General features: G+C 47.0%; 1 protein-coding gene across 1 annotated transcript; it reads right to left on the reverse strand.

Moving 5' to 3' along the window:
• Window positions 1-204: 204 nt before the first annotated feature.
• AGTRAP (angiotensin II receptor associated protein) lies at window positions 205-10,262 on the reverse strand. The gene is made up of 5 exons (XM_075839352.1): window positions 10,069-10,262; window positions 6,817-6,851; window positions 6,174-6,288; window positions 5,882-6,098; window positions 205-2,566 (listed from the first exon to the last, which is right to left on the reverse strand). Exons 1-5 carry the CDS (start codon window positions 10,093-10,095, stop codon window positions 2,472-2,474), a joined length of 489 nt encoding a protein of 162 aa, XP_075695467.1. The 5' UTR covers window positions 10,096-10,262; the 3' UTR covers window positions 205-2,471.
• Window positions 10,263-14,439: the final 4,177 nt, after the last annotated feature.

The following is a 14,439-nucleotide window of genomic DNA, read 5'->3' on the forward strand; positions in this document are numbered from 1 at the left end:
CCTATTTTTTTTGCGGTCCGGGCTCCCGGCCAATGTACGGACCGTTGAAACCACGGTCGTGTGTGCGTGCGCCCAAAGAAATGAATGGGTCCGCAATTCATCTGCATTTTTGCGGATGAATTCCAGATGCAAAAACGCGTTAGTGTGCATGGGGCCTTACAGGGAGCGCTTAACATCGATATAGAAACGCAAAGGACGAGAACATTTTCTAAAGATTTTTTTATTCATTTTCTTTGTGTGAATCCTTCCAAAGACTCAAAATATATTATATACATATATATAGGTAAGAATATAATACAAAGGAACGCGATCCTCAGAATAGAGCGCGCGTTTACAGACCAATCGTAAATCTAGCCAGAACCGGAACAAATTTACACGCCGTACGACCGTAAGCGATATATCGATAAGTGAACAGCGCCGTAACGGCTAATTTTTGTAGCGGATGATCGCTATAGCAACAATGAATGTGGCAGTATGTTGCCGACTGTACTAGGTACACCGCCGATCGCCATTTACGGTCGTATCGTGTGGAAAATGGTTACGTTTGTGGCCGGTTTAAGGCACGTCGAGGTAACAGATAAGTCATTTACATTCCCTGAAAAGGTCAATAGAAAGATTATAATCAAACTAAACCTACAATGCACCCAAGGCCGGCACTCCGGGGAGGCGGCCATCTTGTTAACATCACGCGACAAGTGGGAGATTCGCTAATAAAATGACGGCAATTTTCTGGCATGATTTCATCATCAGTCGCGAGCGTCCGATTTCCGAAGGTCTGCGGCCCATTTACCCACGCAAATTAGATTTCCCTACACAAGATGGTGAGTCGCCTCATTGGACCTTGTTAAGTCATTAGGCTGCGCGCTCGTGAAATCCGCCGCCTCCGCAGTGATGCGACGTCTCCTGGGAGTTCTCGCGAATCCCGGCTCATGACGCGAGATGGTCACGATCTGCCGTCTGATATTTGGCGCGGTTTGCTAACGATACGCTGCAATTTATTTCACGAGACACGATTATTTTGCCTGGTTATTCTACGGTGATGTAATTTGGGCAGATGTCAATTTCAGGAACCGAAAAACAAAACATGTGCGGGAAAAAAAAACAAAAAAAAACAACTCAGGACCTCAGTAACAACATTCACAGGTGACCACCAATGGACCTTATGTAAAAGATGTGGGTGTGGCCCAGTGCAACCAATCAGAATCCAGCTTTCATTTTCCTAGGACGAAATAAAATCCTACGGCCACAAGCACACGTTGCGTAGACGCACCAACCACAGCAATACGTAGGAAATTTGCAGGTAAAAACCGCATCAGATTGCACTTTTTTTTTTCATGTATTTTCCGGTGCGGTTTTTACATTTTGATGCGTAAATCTGTGCGTTTTTTTTTTTACGCTGCAGGCTTTGGTGCCATTTTCCTCTGCACTAGACAGACACAATTCGCAAGCGGAAACGCAAGATAAATTGACATGCTGCAGATTTTAGAAATCCCCAACCGCAGGTCAATTTACGTGCGGGAAAATACTGCAGCGCGTACAGGAGGTTCCCTGGAATCTTACGGTCTATGTTGGCACTGTATTACGCTGTGGCTTTTGCCGCATGCAAATCACTGCGGCAAAAGCGCACGTACTACGCATCGTGTGCACTGAGCCTTAAAGTGCCCCTCAATTCCCACACCTTATCGGACATCAGGCGTGGAGGCAGCAGGGCATGCTGGGTGGTGTAGTTGCTTAGGCAACCATGACGCCTGGAGGGTCTCGTGCATGGTACCCGATTCATTGGAGTAGGACCCAAGCACGACACTCGGAGGGACACCTCAGGCCCGGTTCAGACAGGCGTCCCGTGCTCGCATTTGGAGGCTGCAAGTCCCAGCCCGACTGCGGATCATTAAAGCGTCCCTCGGGTCCCGCGACAACATTTTAAATACGATGGGGTAAATGGAGATATTATATGAAGCGCTGCGGCCATTTTGGGACAACACAGAGGGGACCCCCCACGCGGCAAGTTCATGAGAGAGGCGCAACTGGAGAGCACCAGGTAGTATCTCCATAGAGGCCTTAATCCTATTGGTTGCTATGGGTAACCGTTTCTGTCAGAATCAGTTTTCATACATGAGATTTCTTATATGACCAAATCTGAACGTGAATCACAAAGTAAAAAAGGAAAGCACAAAAAGACAAAAGAGCGGGAGTGAATTCCATCAAATCACATCACATCGTTTGGGTTTGACAGCCTTACAGGGACGTGGAGAGCCGCCATCTTGTGTGAAGATAGACATACAGGGGTTAATCAGCCCGATACGACTGGTATCGCAGCCAGGACTATTCGACTTTATTGGTACTAAGGGAATCGGTCGCGGGGGTCTTCAGGCAGCAATAACAATGGCTCCACACACGAGGGGCTCATCTGGATGGTCCGGCCCTTCTCCGCTGATCAGGTTTTGGTTTGGCGGTCACAGACCGCAGTTTTTTCAGTAACGGGAGGGAAGCTTGTCTTGTTCAGCCGGAGTATCCGCGTGGTCGATCGTCTGATAGGCGCTGCGATCTCGGGAGACGGTGAGGAAGCCTGAAAACAATTGAATAAGGGAGAAATTTACCACACATAAAAAAAATAAAAATAAAAACGTTTGAATGGTACAGACCACGGAATGAAGCGTCCGGTGAACCGGTATCAGACCTGGAACCCGAAGTAAATTCCATCCAAAAACCACAACACATTGTGGTGCGTTTTTTCAGACGGAATTTCTGCAGCGGAAAGCAGCGGTAAAAAACGCTCATACTTAACGTAGACCGTTGTTACGGCAACGTGTCCCTCCTGTGCAGTCTGGTCCGGCCTCCCTGGTTGACGCTGCATCATCCCAGGAAGCCGGACTGGACGAAGAAACACAGAATTGCGCGTAAGTGTTTTTTGTTTTTTTTTCCAGTAGTTACAATTTTTGCGGCGTAAACGTTGCGAATACGCCGCAAAAGTGTCAACACTTAACTTTCTGTTGCGGGTTTTGCATCCCCATTGAATTCAAATGGAGAAAACCCGCAACGGAAAAGGAATGAACACGCAGCATAAATTGACCTGCGGTGCAGAAGTTAATTCCGCACCGCAGGTCAATTCAGTAACGTTTATGCCGCAGGCTTTTTCCGCAGCGCGGGCGTGAGATTTTCTAAAACTCATGGACTTTGCTGCTACTGCGAGTGCTACGGAATTTCATCGTGGAATTTCCGCAGCGTTTACGCTACGTGGGAACCCGGCCTAAGAATCAGAGGCTCCTGGTTCTTACACTTGTAAGACGGTTGAGATTTTCGAGAATTTTATAAGTACTGACGCGTTTCGGGATCATACCAACGGTCTTTACGGGTGTAATAACCGTGGCAGCAGGCACAACATCTTCCGTGGGCCCCTGGTAAGGGAGTCTCAGGCGAGGGGTAGTTAGAAATGATTGAGGATGATGGAGGGGGATGTGATCAGAGGACTGGAGTGAATATCATTTTTAATTGCGGTCAATAATGGTCAGGGTGGAGAGGGGGCCGCAGCCCATGTTCATTTATGACCCAAGTAGGAGATCAGTACGATCCCAAAATACGTTGGCGAGACCAATACAACGCTCCATAGTTGGGGGTCACCTCACCACGGCATTAGCGATACCATCTTCACAGGCGGCGGCACTGATCAGAAGATGGAGAAGCAGAAGCTTTAGTTTGACCTCCTCGGACTGTCGCGTTTGAGAGATATCGATGAGACGGAGCAAAGAAAAGCTACAAAAACAATGCAAAGACTTACCGGGAAAGACGGGAGAGGATTAAGATGTGGGGCCTGGGGGAAGAAAGGAAAGAGGCGGACACGAGTACGAAGCTCCGCCCTGCAGGCGGCGGAATACAAGAGCTGGGCCGCTGTCCCGTCCTCCTTGTGGTTACGACCTAATATGCTCTGCCGAGCCCTCTCGGCCAACCAGCTTGTGTGGCTGCTTCTTCCTCCCACTCTACAAAAGGTGAAGGAGCCGTCACGGGAGCCCCTTTGGCACGTCTGATCGGGTCACAGGGCTCAGGCTAGTAATTTAGCATATCAGGTGGTAACATTTTTTGCAGCCATCAATTTGCTGGCATGTCTTATAAGGGGGTATTCACATGTGCAGGTTTGGATCAGGATTTTTTATGCAGTTTTTGTGGATAAAAAAAATAAATATTAAAATAAAAAAAAAAGGACAGATACGACTTCTCTTATTGGAATTCACTCCTAATTTTGGCTTTAAAAACAGCGTGTGTGAATACACCCTATAACCCCCCCCCCCCCCCATTACAGGGTCTGTGCGGCAGCATCTTTAATATTGTAGTGAGAGTTCAGAGGGTTTATGTAGAAGGTGAAGCTCTTCCGTGTTTAGCAGAAAGGTTGTAATGAGAGGCCGAGCGTCCCCGTGTAATCATGTCAGCCCTGATCTACTGGCCATGAATTATTCACCAACAGGTAGAGATTACAGGGGGCGATGAGAGGAAGGACAAGAAACCAGGGGGCGCAGCAGAGGGATACAGAGATTACAGGAGGGGGGGGGGGGGTAGAACGTCAGTGATGGACGGGGATCTGTGAGCGGCCAAAGAGTTTAACAGCCCCTTCATTCTATCAATCAGAGGGGTCTCAGTTTATAGCTTCCCCTCCCCCTCCCTCCAAGGACAGGTCAGAAGCTGCATGAAGGAGATAGAGACCCCTTTCATTTAAAAAATAAAAAAAGTTTAATATCTCACATCTATAATGAGAAATTTTCACTTGAAATTACAGGCCCAAAGCCTGAGGCTGCACTACTGAGATTCTGAGGACTGTCTCATTCTGAGACCTTGTGTCAATCTAAAATCACAGAATACATTGAAGACACACACAGTAATATCTAGATATTGATGCAGATTGTTATTTGCATCCAGACTGCACCTGAGAGGGATCCCAGATGAACATATTGTCATCAGAATCTCTCAGTAGTGCAGCCTCAGGCTTTGGGACTGTAACTTTAAAAAAAAAAAATCACATCTCAGTCGAGAAGATATTAAAACAGTTTTCACTTTCTTTTTTTATTTAATAGTTTTCACTTAGAGGCCGAGAGCCGTCCTGATCACGCTGAGCTGACACAGCTGCAGGGCTTGTTACAGTGTGCGATTAGGGTGAAGTCACACATTAGAGATTTTATTCAGGTGCAGATTCCACACTGAAAATCTGCAACAAATTATAATATATTGGGATGTGGCAGTGAAAAACCTGCACGGGAATTAAGGCACGCTGCGGATTTGTTGCAGAATTTCACAGCTGATTTTTTTCCGCAACGTGGGCATGAGATTTACTAAAACTCACCCACTTTGCTGCGATGGTAAACGCTGCGGAATGACCGGGTGAAATCCACAGCAAAATCCACAAGGAAAAACCACATGCGGATTTTGTGGAGGATTCGCTGCTAAATGTTCATCAGATGACTTTATTGGGATTCTGTTATGATGTCCGTCACTTTCCCGGACAAATCAGCGTTGTACGCTGCGCTATTTTGTCTGGGATTTGTTGATAGCATCTGCAACGGAAGCTCCTAATGGCAGACGTGAGCGCAGCGTAACTTTCTCTTCCATTGAGCTGCGCCCCGGTGTCAGCTGTACGTGATCAGAGCGGGTTTTCAGCCTCTGAATAAAAACCATGAAGCTGTCTTTCCATTTACTAACAGCAAGCAGTGATCTTGAAAATGGAGCAGAACTGAAAAAAAAAACCTATTACAAAGTTGCAGGACTTTCTATTATAAAATGAATAAACTCGAAATAAAATCGGAAAACCGCATTAATGTTGTAAAAAAAAAACGGTCCTGAGCACAATCCCCCCCCCCCGTCCTTATTGATCGGCGCAGAAATACGACCAAACACTTACCTAAACTGATATTACATTCACCCCCTCGTTCCACGTACATGTGGTAGATGAAGAAGCAGGACAAGGGCTTGAGTATCAGGCTTAAAATAGCCATTCCACCGCTAAATCGAAACAGGTCCCGCTGGGGCGACTTTTCCGCGATTTCTTCCACACTGGCGTAAAACAGGGCGAGGAGGAGGATGTCTAATACAGTGGTGAACACCAGACCGAGCAAAAACTGCAAATACAACAGTCACCGGTCAGTAGGAGCGAGTACAGAACACGCTGGACTTATAGGTTACTCAGCCCTTACCATAAATATGGCGTCCACGGAGTCGCGTTGTGCGACAGCCCATACGCCCATAGCCAGGACTGAGAAGTTTGACAAAGAATAGGCATTTGGAAGCCAATTCGGGAATATACACGCACTGCAAGACATGGACTGGGTTACTATGGGCAGCGCCACCATTTTTTCCCCCCGATTGCATTAGTTTATATAAGGACTCTTATATAACTCAGGATTTTTGGCCTCTGGATGTAAACCAAAATGTTCCCATTCACTGACAGCAAGCGGAGATCTGCTAGGTTATCACAACCTTTTTTAAAAGTACATTCCATAACTTATACACTGCGTTATGCCTAGCGCAGGAGAGTGAGAGGGGACGGAGCATGACACAGGGATTTTCTGGTGTACATTGGCCGCCTGTGTCAAGCCCCGCCCCCTCCGGCCCTTCACATTACACATCAGTTTTGCTGGAGTATTCCTTTAAGGAATTTTGTAGAATTATTCTGAACCAGCGCCGCCAGCACACTGTGCGTGAAGCGAATACCAAGCCCCTCCATTACTCGTAAACTACCAATATAGACAAACTGCCTGCTTCATTGCTGTCAGTGAATAGCACCAGTCCACAGAGAGCGATGCCGGTGCTCCGAGAGTGAGCAGAATGAATACTTACAAAATGGTCAGCAGCCAGTGCACAAAGATAATCGCCTGCAAGACAAGAGGGAAATATATTAATTCAAACAGAAGACACATAAAAAGATTTTTAAAAAATAAAATAAAATGGTTGTTTTATTATTATTTGTTCTTGTATTATCTGCGTCTCTCGCTCTGGACACCGCTATGATCAATGACTGCAGTTTAGCTGCATAGTCTGAAAGTCATCCCTGTCTCAAGTGTTTCTGCTGTCCCTCCTCCATGCTTTACACTGCAGCTCTGCTTGTTCATATTGGCTGCTGTGTGTAATCACAAGCTCAGCAGGAAGGAGAGGGAACGAGAAGACCGGACTGGATGTGGAGTCGCTGCCCCTGTCCCGATAAGCGCGCATCTATTTATCTAAAGCCACTTCCACTGCTGGACGATCAGATCCGCCGCCCTGCGGGGGTTAGTGAAGCGCTGGCGCCATTGTGACGGGCGCGGTGGATTGTAAACTCCCGTGTTACACCAGAGGGTCGTTATCTCTTCCTGACACGTGAGACGTCGATGACCATCATGTGGTAACTTCACAAACAGAAACTTCCTGAACGGAGACAACGACGTCTAATACTGAAGAATAACATGAATGTGGCATCAGAGGGACCGGAGAGGCGCCGGATTACCAAATATTCCGGATCATCAAGCGCTCATAGAAGATTCTGGAGAGGGTAAAAACCTCCAGGAACTCTCTCACGTGTTCTTCTCCATCATGATCCCCTGTAAGGCACATTAAAGACCCGACACTAATTCCTACACGATCGGCGGCAGAACATCAGACACTTCTGCCGCGGTCAGAACGCGACTTATTTCTACGGCTTTTCAAAAATCCACACAGAAAACTTCCGTAGTATGCGAACGGCGGAAACCTCATTTACAAGCACAGGATGAGGATTCAGGTCAGATTTTACGCCAATTTCAGTGCAGATCCGACACGTGTGAACGGGGTCTTAAGAAACGTAGAAGGGAAAGATACTGTACTTAAAGGAATATTCCCAAAAATGAACAGTTATCACCGATCCACAAGGAGATGTTAATTTTCTGATTGATGGGACCCCCGCAGATAGTGAGAACAGGGCCCCTGAACCCCCTGTTCCTCCTCACAGCTCGACCGCAATGAGGAGGATATTGAATGAAGCGGCGGACGGGCATGTGCGCTGCCGATCCATTCAAAGTCTATGGGAATGACGGAAACAGCCAATTACAGCGCTCGGCTGTTTCGATCATTCTCAGACATTGAATGGAGCGGCAGGAGGATGCTCGACTGCCGCTCCATTTAAGCTCCTCCTCACCGAGGGAGGTGCAGTGAGGAGGACAGGGGGATTCGGGACTACCATTCTCACGATCGGTGGGGGGTCCCATCGATCAGACAATTATCATGATCCTCTGGATAGGTAACAATTGTCTATTCTGGGAATACCCCTTTAACTTCTGCTCGTTAGGATGTCGCTTTATGCAAATTACCCAAGACCGCTCGACCAGAGCAGATGATGAGTTGTTGTCTAGATTTTCTTGCGTTGGTTATGGAATCATAAAGACGCCCTCAAAGGTGTCATACAATATTAGAACAACAAACCCGTACCGAACATAACCCTCCGACATGTCGCACTGTTTCTGGAAAAAAGCAGCCATGTTTTTCTAATTCTGGACTACCCCTTTAAATTAAAGGGCCAGTCCAGACAGAAACTGATACATGCGTTATGCCTAGTGCTGGGTCTCAGGAGGCGGAGCATGACACAGGATTTTTTTGTGTGTTCTTTGAATCCCGGTGTCATGCTCCGCCCCCTTAGCTCCTGCACTAGACGTAACAGTGTCATCCGGTGTGTGATCGGCCTGCTGATGGATGCCCTTTAAAAGGGGGTTTTCCTAATGAGCGCTGGTCTGTTCTTGGGATGAGTGAGGGTCCCAGCAGCATCTATGCAACACTCATACGGGGTTACCCTTTAAATCATCAGGCTGCCGTGATGTCTCCGCCAGCACTTGGGTTGTGCAAAAATTCTCATTTATTTCCTGGCGTTTGGGGAAGTGAGAAAAACCCCAGATAACGAACCGTCCCCGGCAGCGGGCGCAACACGGCCGTAAATATCTCAGCAGGACAGGCACGATGATCCTCTCCACATAACAGCTTTATCATGGACTATTTAAAGGGACAGTAACCCTAAAGCCCTCAGTTTATAATAGCACAGCAGCGTTATAAGAGGAGCAGCTGACATCACACGTGGATATAACGTCTCTGGAGGGTCTCAGCGCTGCAGATATGGGAGATAAAGAAGTGACTTGGCTGATAACAGAGAGCAATAGGCTACATATTCCACAACGCGTTACAATCAGAATAAGTAAATAATAAAGAACCTCGGACGTTGTAACAAACGGGGAGAAGATCTTGACCATCACTTTTCCATTGATCGCAACCGATCGTTGATAATTATCGTGACATCTAGAGGAGGGTTATATTATATCTCGGAGGGGGGGGGGGGTCCTGCTTAGAGGTTCCATAATAAATAAATATATAAGTGCAGAGACAACGCAAATATACAGCGAAATTCCCTTCATTTGGCATTTGATAATCCAGAGGAATTACACAAAACCAGAAGATTTCGGGGCGTCTTCCTGAGACTTTTCATCACGCACCTCAATGTTCCCCTATAGAAGAAAAGTGTGGGGGGGGGGGGGAGGAAAGACGCCACAATTCCGACCTGATTTGATCGCCGCCGTAGAGCCCGAGCCTACAAGTGAACCTTATATACTTTTCTACGATGGTCTGATAATCCAGAATATTTGATACATCAGCATCTATCAGGTCCCGATCTTGCTGCATTAAAAGGAATTTATCTGTATCGAAGCGGTGACGTTTTTACTCGAAAAGGCTGGCGACGCATTTTACGATTACGTGGACATTTACCGACTCATTTTAAAATGAAAACATAAAAACGTAAAAATTAAAAAAACAATTGAAAAAACTATATGCGAAAAAAAAATGCATAATGACCGTAAAGAACCTTGCGCTTATGTGCAGACACATGGCAGCAAAAACGCACGGCGCAAGTCTCACCTTGTCTGAACTGACCCAATGCATTCCTATGGACAGAGGGAATTGTAAAAGTAAACGCACCCCCATATAAATAGTAATAAAGTGTCTATATAATAATATAAAGTTTAGTGCAGGGAGCCCCCGCCGCTACTGGGAGCCCCCGCCGCTACTGGGAGCCCCCGCCCGTACTGACAGCCCCGTTACCTTCAGGTTAAGAGCCGGAACCTCCATGTCTCCGCGCCCGAGTCCAATGATCAGCTGCGTCACATGACCTCCCCTCTTAGCCCGGCTGAAGGAGTGGAGCAATGCGGGGTCACATGGTCCACACAGCAGTCATGTGACTCGCGGCCCGGTTGCTAGGTGACAGCGTCCTGTCCTGCGGCGGCCTCCATGTTTCTGCGGCTGTGATATCACGTTGTCAATATGAGCCGCAGACTGACAGTCAAACTAAGAAACTTGTCCCCTTCTCACTGACTCCTGAGGTTTCCACATTTTAAGGGATTTTTCGCTGATAACGTCCCCTACAGCTAATAAAATTTTTATTAATCATGATGGCGTTAAAATATTTCTCTATCGTATAACGGAGCAGCGTTATGGCTCGGTTTCACCTGACAAACGATAACGTCAACATTTGTGGCGCGCCAGGTATTGTGGAACTACAACTCCCAGCATGCTCTGACAGCCTGGCAAATCTTAAGATGTAAGGCCCTGTTCACACAGAGTTTTTTTTACGTGTTTTTGTCAAACCGCTGTGCAAAAACCGTCTGGAGCAGTTTTTGCAGGAGGAATTTTCCTCCTGCAAAAAAACTCTGTGTGAACACAGCCTGAGGCCTGGTTTACACGAGCGTGTGCGTTTTGCGCACACAAAAAAACGCAGCGTTTTGCGTGCGCAAAAGGCACTTAACAGCTGCGTGTGTCATCAGTGTATGATGCGCGGCTGCGAGATTTTCTCGCAGCCGCCATCATTATGACACTCCGGAAGTGCTTCCGTGCGGCATGTGTGGTTTTCACGCACCCATTGACTTCAATGGGTGCGTGATGCGCGAACAGCGCACAAAGAAAGGACATGTCGTGAGTTTTTTTCAGCTGACTCACGCTGCGCAAAACTCACGGACAGTCTGCATGCCCCCATAGACTAATATAGGTGCGTACGACACGCGTGAAAAGCACACGCATCGCACGCACGTATATCACGCACGTGTAAACGAGGCCTTACAGCCATGTGTACAAGCCGCGTAGCCAAAAATCGAATTGCAAAACATACAGCAAATTGTGGAAAAATTGCGTGTGCAGATTAGGAGCACGTTTCTTGACCGCGCGGCGAAATACCACTATGTGTATCGGCACCCCGTGCCTCAGTCATAGGTGTGCCCCCATTTATGTCTCAAAGACAGCTGTACCCCCACTTAAATGCTACCGTTGTGTCTCAGCCACAAGTGTAACCCCCATAAGTCTAAAGTGCCTCAGCCACAGATGTAACCTAATAAATGTTTCAGCCCCTAGGCATGCCCCCATAAATGTGTCTGCCCCATAAGTGCCTCAACCATAAGTGTGCCCCCATATATGTCTCAAACACAGCTGTGCCCCCCTTAAATGCCACAGTTATGCCCCCATAAGTGCCTCAGCCTCAAGTGTGTCTCCATAAATGTCAGCCCTATGTGTGCCCCCAAAAGAGTTTCAGCCTCAGTCGCACCCACAAATGCCTCAGCCACAGGTGTGCCCCCATAAGCGTAAAGCGTCTCAACCATAGGTGTACCCTCATCAGTGCTTCATCCCTAGGTGTCCCCATAAATGTCTTAACCACAAATGTACCCTCATAAGTGCTTTAGCCCTAAGTGTCTGTCCCCCCCCTAAGTCCCTCAGCCTCAGGTGTGCCCCCATAAGCGTTCCTAAAGAAGATTGTACCTGGCAGAAAAGCAGCGTAGAACATAAATCAGTTGCAAAAAAATCCCCCCGATTACACGTTGAACGTTGTATCTCCATAAATAAATTTGGAGCTCGGAGTGACCGCCAATTTTGTAAACACACACCAGAAAACAATATTGTGTACGTAAATCTCGCCAGTGCTTCAATAAATACAGTGCAGACCGTGCCAGAGTCACCAGTTTATTACCCAATGACGTGGCGCCATGCCAGAGATAAGCACCTGCCAACAATAGCAAATAATCATCTGATGCACTCCAGACCGAGCCTCAGCCGCCGGGAAAAACCCAAAACTTCCAAAACTTTTGTTATTTCCCTGTTTATTTGGCAGAGCTTTTACTTCTGTGAAACATGTAAAGGCTATGTACACCTTTGAAAACTATTGAAAATAAATAAATTAAATAAATAAATTGTGTATCAGTTTGATTGGTGCAACTTTCTAATTACCTTTTATTAAAAAACTATTTGAACTTTTTCAGATACAGCTGCTTTGTATCCTGTACACTGAGCAGCTGCATCGTGCGCTGAGACCTGAATCCTTCATGTAGGTGCTGGGAGATGGCCTCCTTCTCTTTAGCACCTTCCCAGCAAGCTGAGAACTTCCCTCCCTCCATCCCTCTACTTTTAGATCTGCTTCACACAGTCGTTTCCGATCCATTAGATGCGGACCGTATGTCGGACGTATTTCCCGGACCGAACATAGTTCAATGAGCCGGATACCTAGGATCATAGTCATCCATGTTGTTGTGAGTCACCGCCTCCCCGCGGGGCTGCTGTTCCGTACTGAAAACATGATTACATTCCGGGACAGTTGTCCCACAGGGAGGCAGTGACTCACAGCAGCATGGATGACTATAATGCTAGGAGTTATCCTTCAACTGTGTTCAGTCCGGGAAATACGGCCGACACATGGTCCGTATCGCATGGTCCGATCACGGCTGTGTGAAGCAGGTCTTAGCAGTGGTGTAGCGATGTTGATTCATTGTATATTTGTTGTATAAGGCTGGGTTCACACGAGCATGTTCGGTCCGTAAAGGACGGAACGTATTTCAGCCGCAAGTCCCGGACCGAACACAGTGCAGGGAGCCGGGCTCCTAGCATCATATTTATGTACGATGCTAGGAGTCCCTGCCTCGCTGCAGGACAACTGTCCCGTACTGTAATCATGATTTCAGTACGGGACAGTAGTTCCGCGGAGAGGCAGGGACTCCTAGCGTCGTACATCACTATGATGCTAGGAGCCCGGCTCCCTGCACTGTGTTCGGTCCGGGACTTGCGGCTGAAATACGTTCCGTCCTTTACGGACGTAACGTGCTCGTGTGAACCCAGCCTAATTGTAGATTTCTTTATGTTGGATTTTTTTTGCTAGGCGTCGTAGCAGGCATATCACAGGATATTGTCCCCCTTTCGAAAGTCGAAGAGGATCGCACTTGTCACCTGTCAGATCAACGAAGACATATCCACCACGACTGCGCTGGTATAGGCATAAGTGGTGACAAGTTTCTCTGAAAGTTATTTGGGCAAGATTCTACAAATGACACAATAAATCTGTGGCCGACCCCCACTTTACCCACATTTACATGTTTGTCGTTTTTTAATTATATTACTAGCATGCAAGCAGTGGGCCATAGGTTCCTATTTTGTGTTTTGGTATTTTTGTGTGCTGCCACCCCATTTCCCTACCCTGGGAAGGATGCCCACACAGTGTTGTTGCCGATGGGCCGCCACACACATTGTTCCAGCCCCCACTCTTCTGGGCTGTACTGTACTGCATGCGGGCAATCAATCTCCATGCTTTGGCACATGGGTGGTCTCTGAGATGAGAGATGCGGTATTAAAGGGACATGTCCCCTTTAAATGTGCAGAATCCTATTAGGCTGTCATATTTATGATATTGTACATCGTCACAGTTCACCTGCCGTGATAAAATTCATACCCCGTACTATTTTCAGGACATTCTATAAAACTATGAATAAAATGGTTATTATAGCGACGGCCACTTTAAAGGACTTTAATAAACCAGATTTGATTTTACTCCAATAGACTAAAAATGTCACTGGGAATGGAATTGTCCTGCGCGCGTCTGAAGAGCACGGAATCAGTGAGGCGCAAAATTAGCAAATCCCATTGATAGTCGCCAGGGCCGGTCACATCATTATCCAAGCGCCATGGGGTCTTCACGATTACACGTGTGTCTGACCTTACTCTATATATAAGGAAGCTGCACATTATCAGACCGAGCCCAGAAGCGGATGTCCCCCCTTCTCGGTATCTTGTCGCCATACACCAACGGAGCTCCAATAATCGGATAACCCCATTAAATGTTATTAGGAATTGTTTCTTCATTCATACACTAACATTTGGCTCCATAACAAATATGTCGCTACCTGGAAACCATCAACAAGCAGGCAGTATTATTACTTTCTTGGAAATTACTCTAAATTAGTCAGGAAATAGTAAATGTATTTTCATAGCTTTATATAGGTCAATCTTAAAAGGGTATTCCGGTTGCAAAGTCTTTACTAGTTTTCACCCATCCAACTGGATAGATAACTTGTAGATCGGTGAGGGTCCGACTGGTAGGACCTCCACCGATTGCCAGAACGGGGTGCCGTTTCCCCTGTTAGAATGGAGTGGCGGTTGAGCAAACAC

This window comes from Rhinoderma darwinii, chromosome 10 (genome assembly GCF_050947455.1).
Source record: "Rhinoderma darwinii isolate aRhiDar2 chromosome 10, aRhiDar2.hap1, whole genome shotgun sequence".
In the NCBI taxonomy this organism is placed as follows: Eukaryota; Metazoa; Chordata; class Amphibia; order Anura; family Rhinodermatidae; genus Rhinoderma; species Rhinoderma darwinii.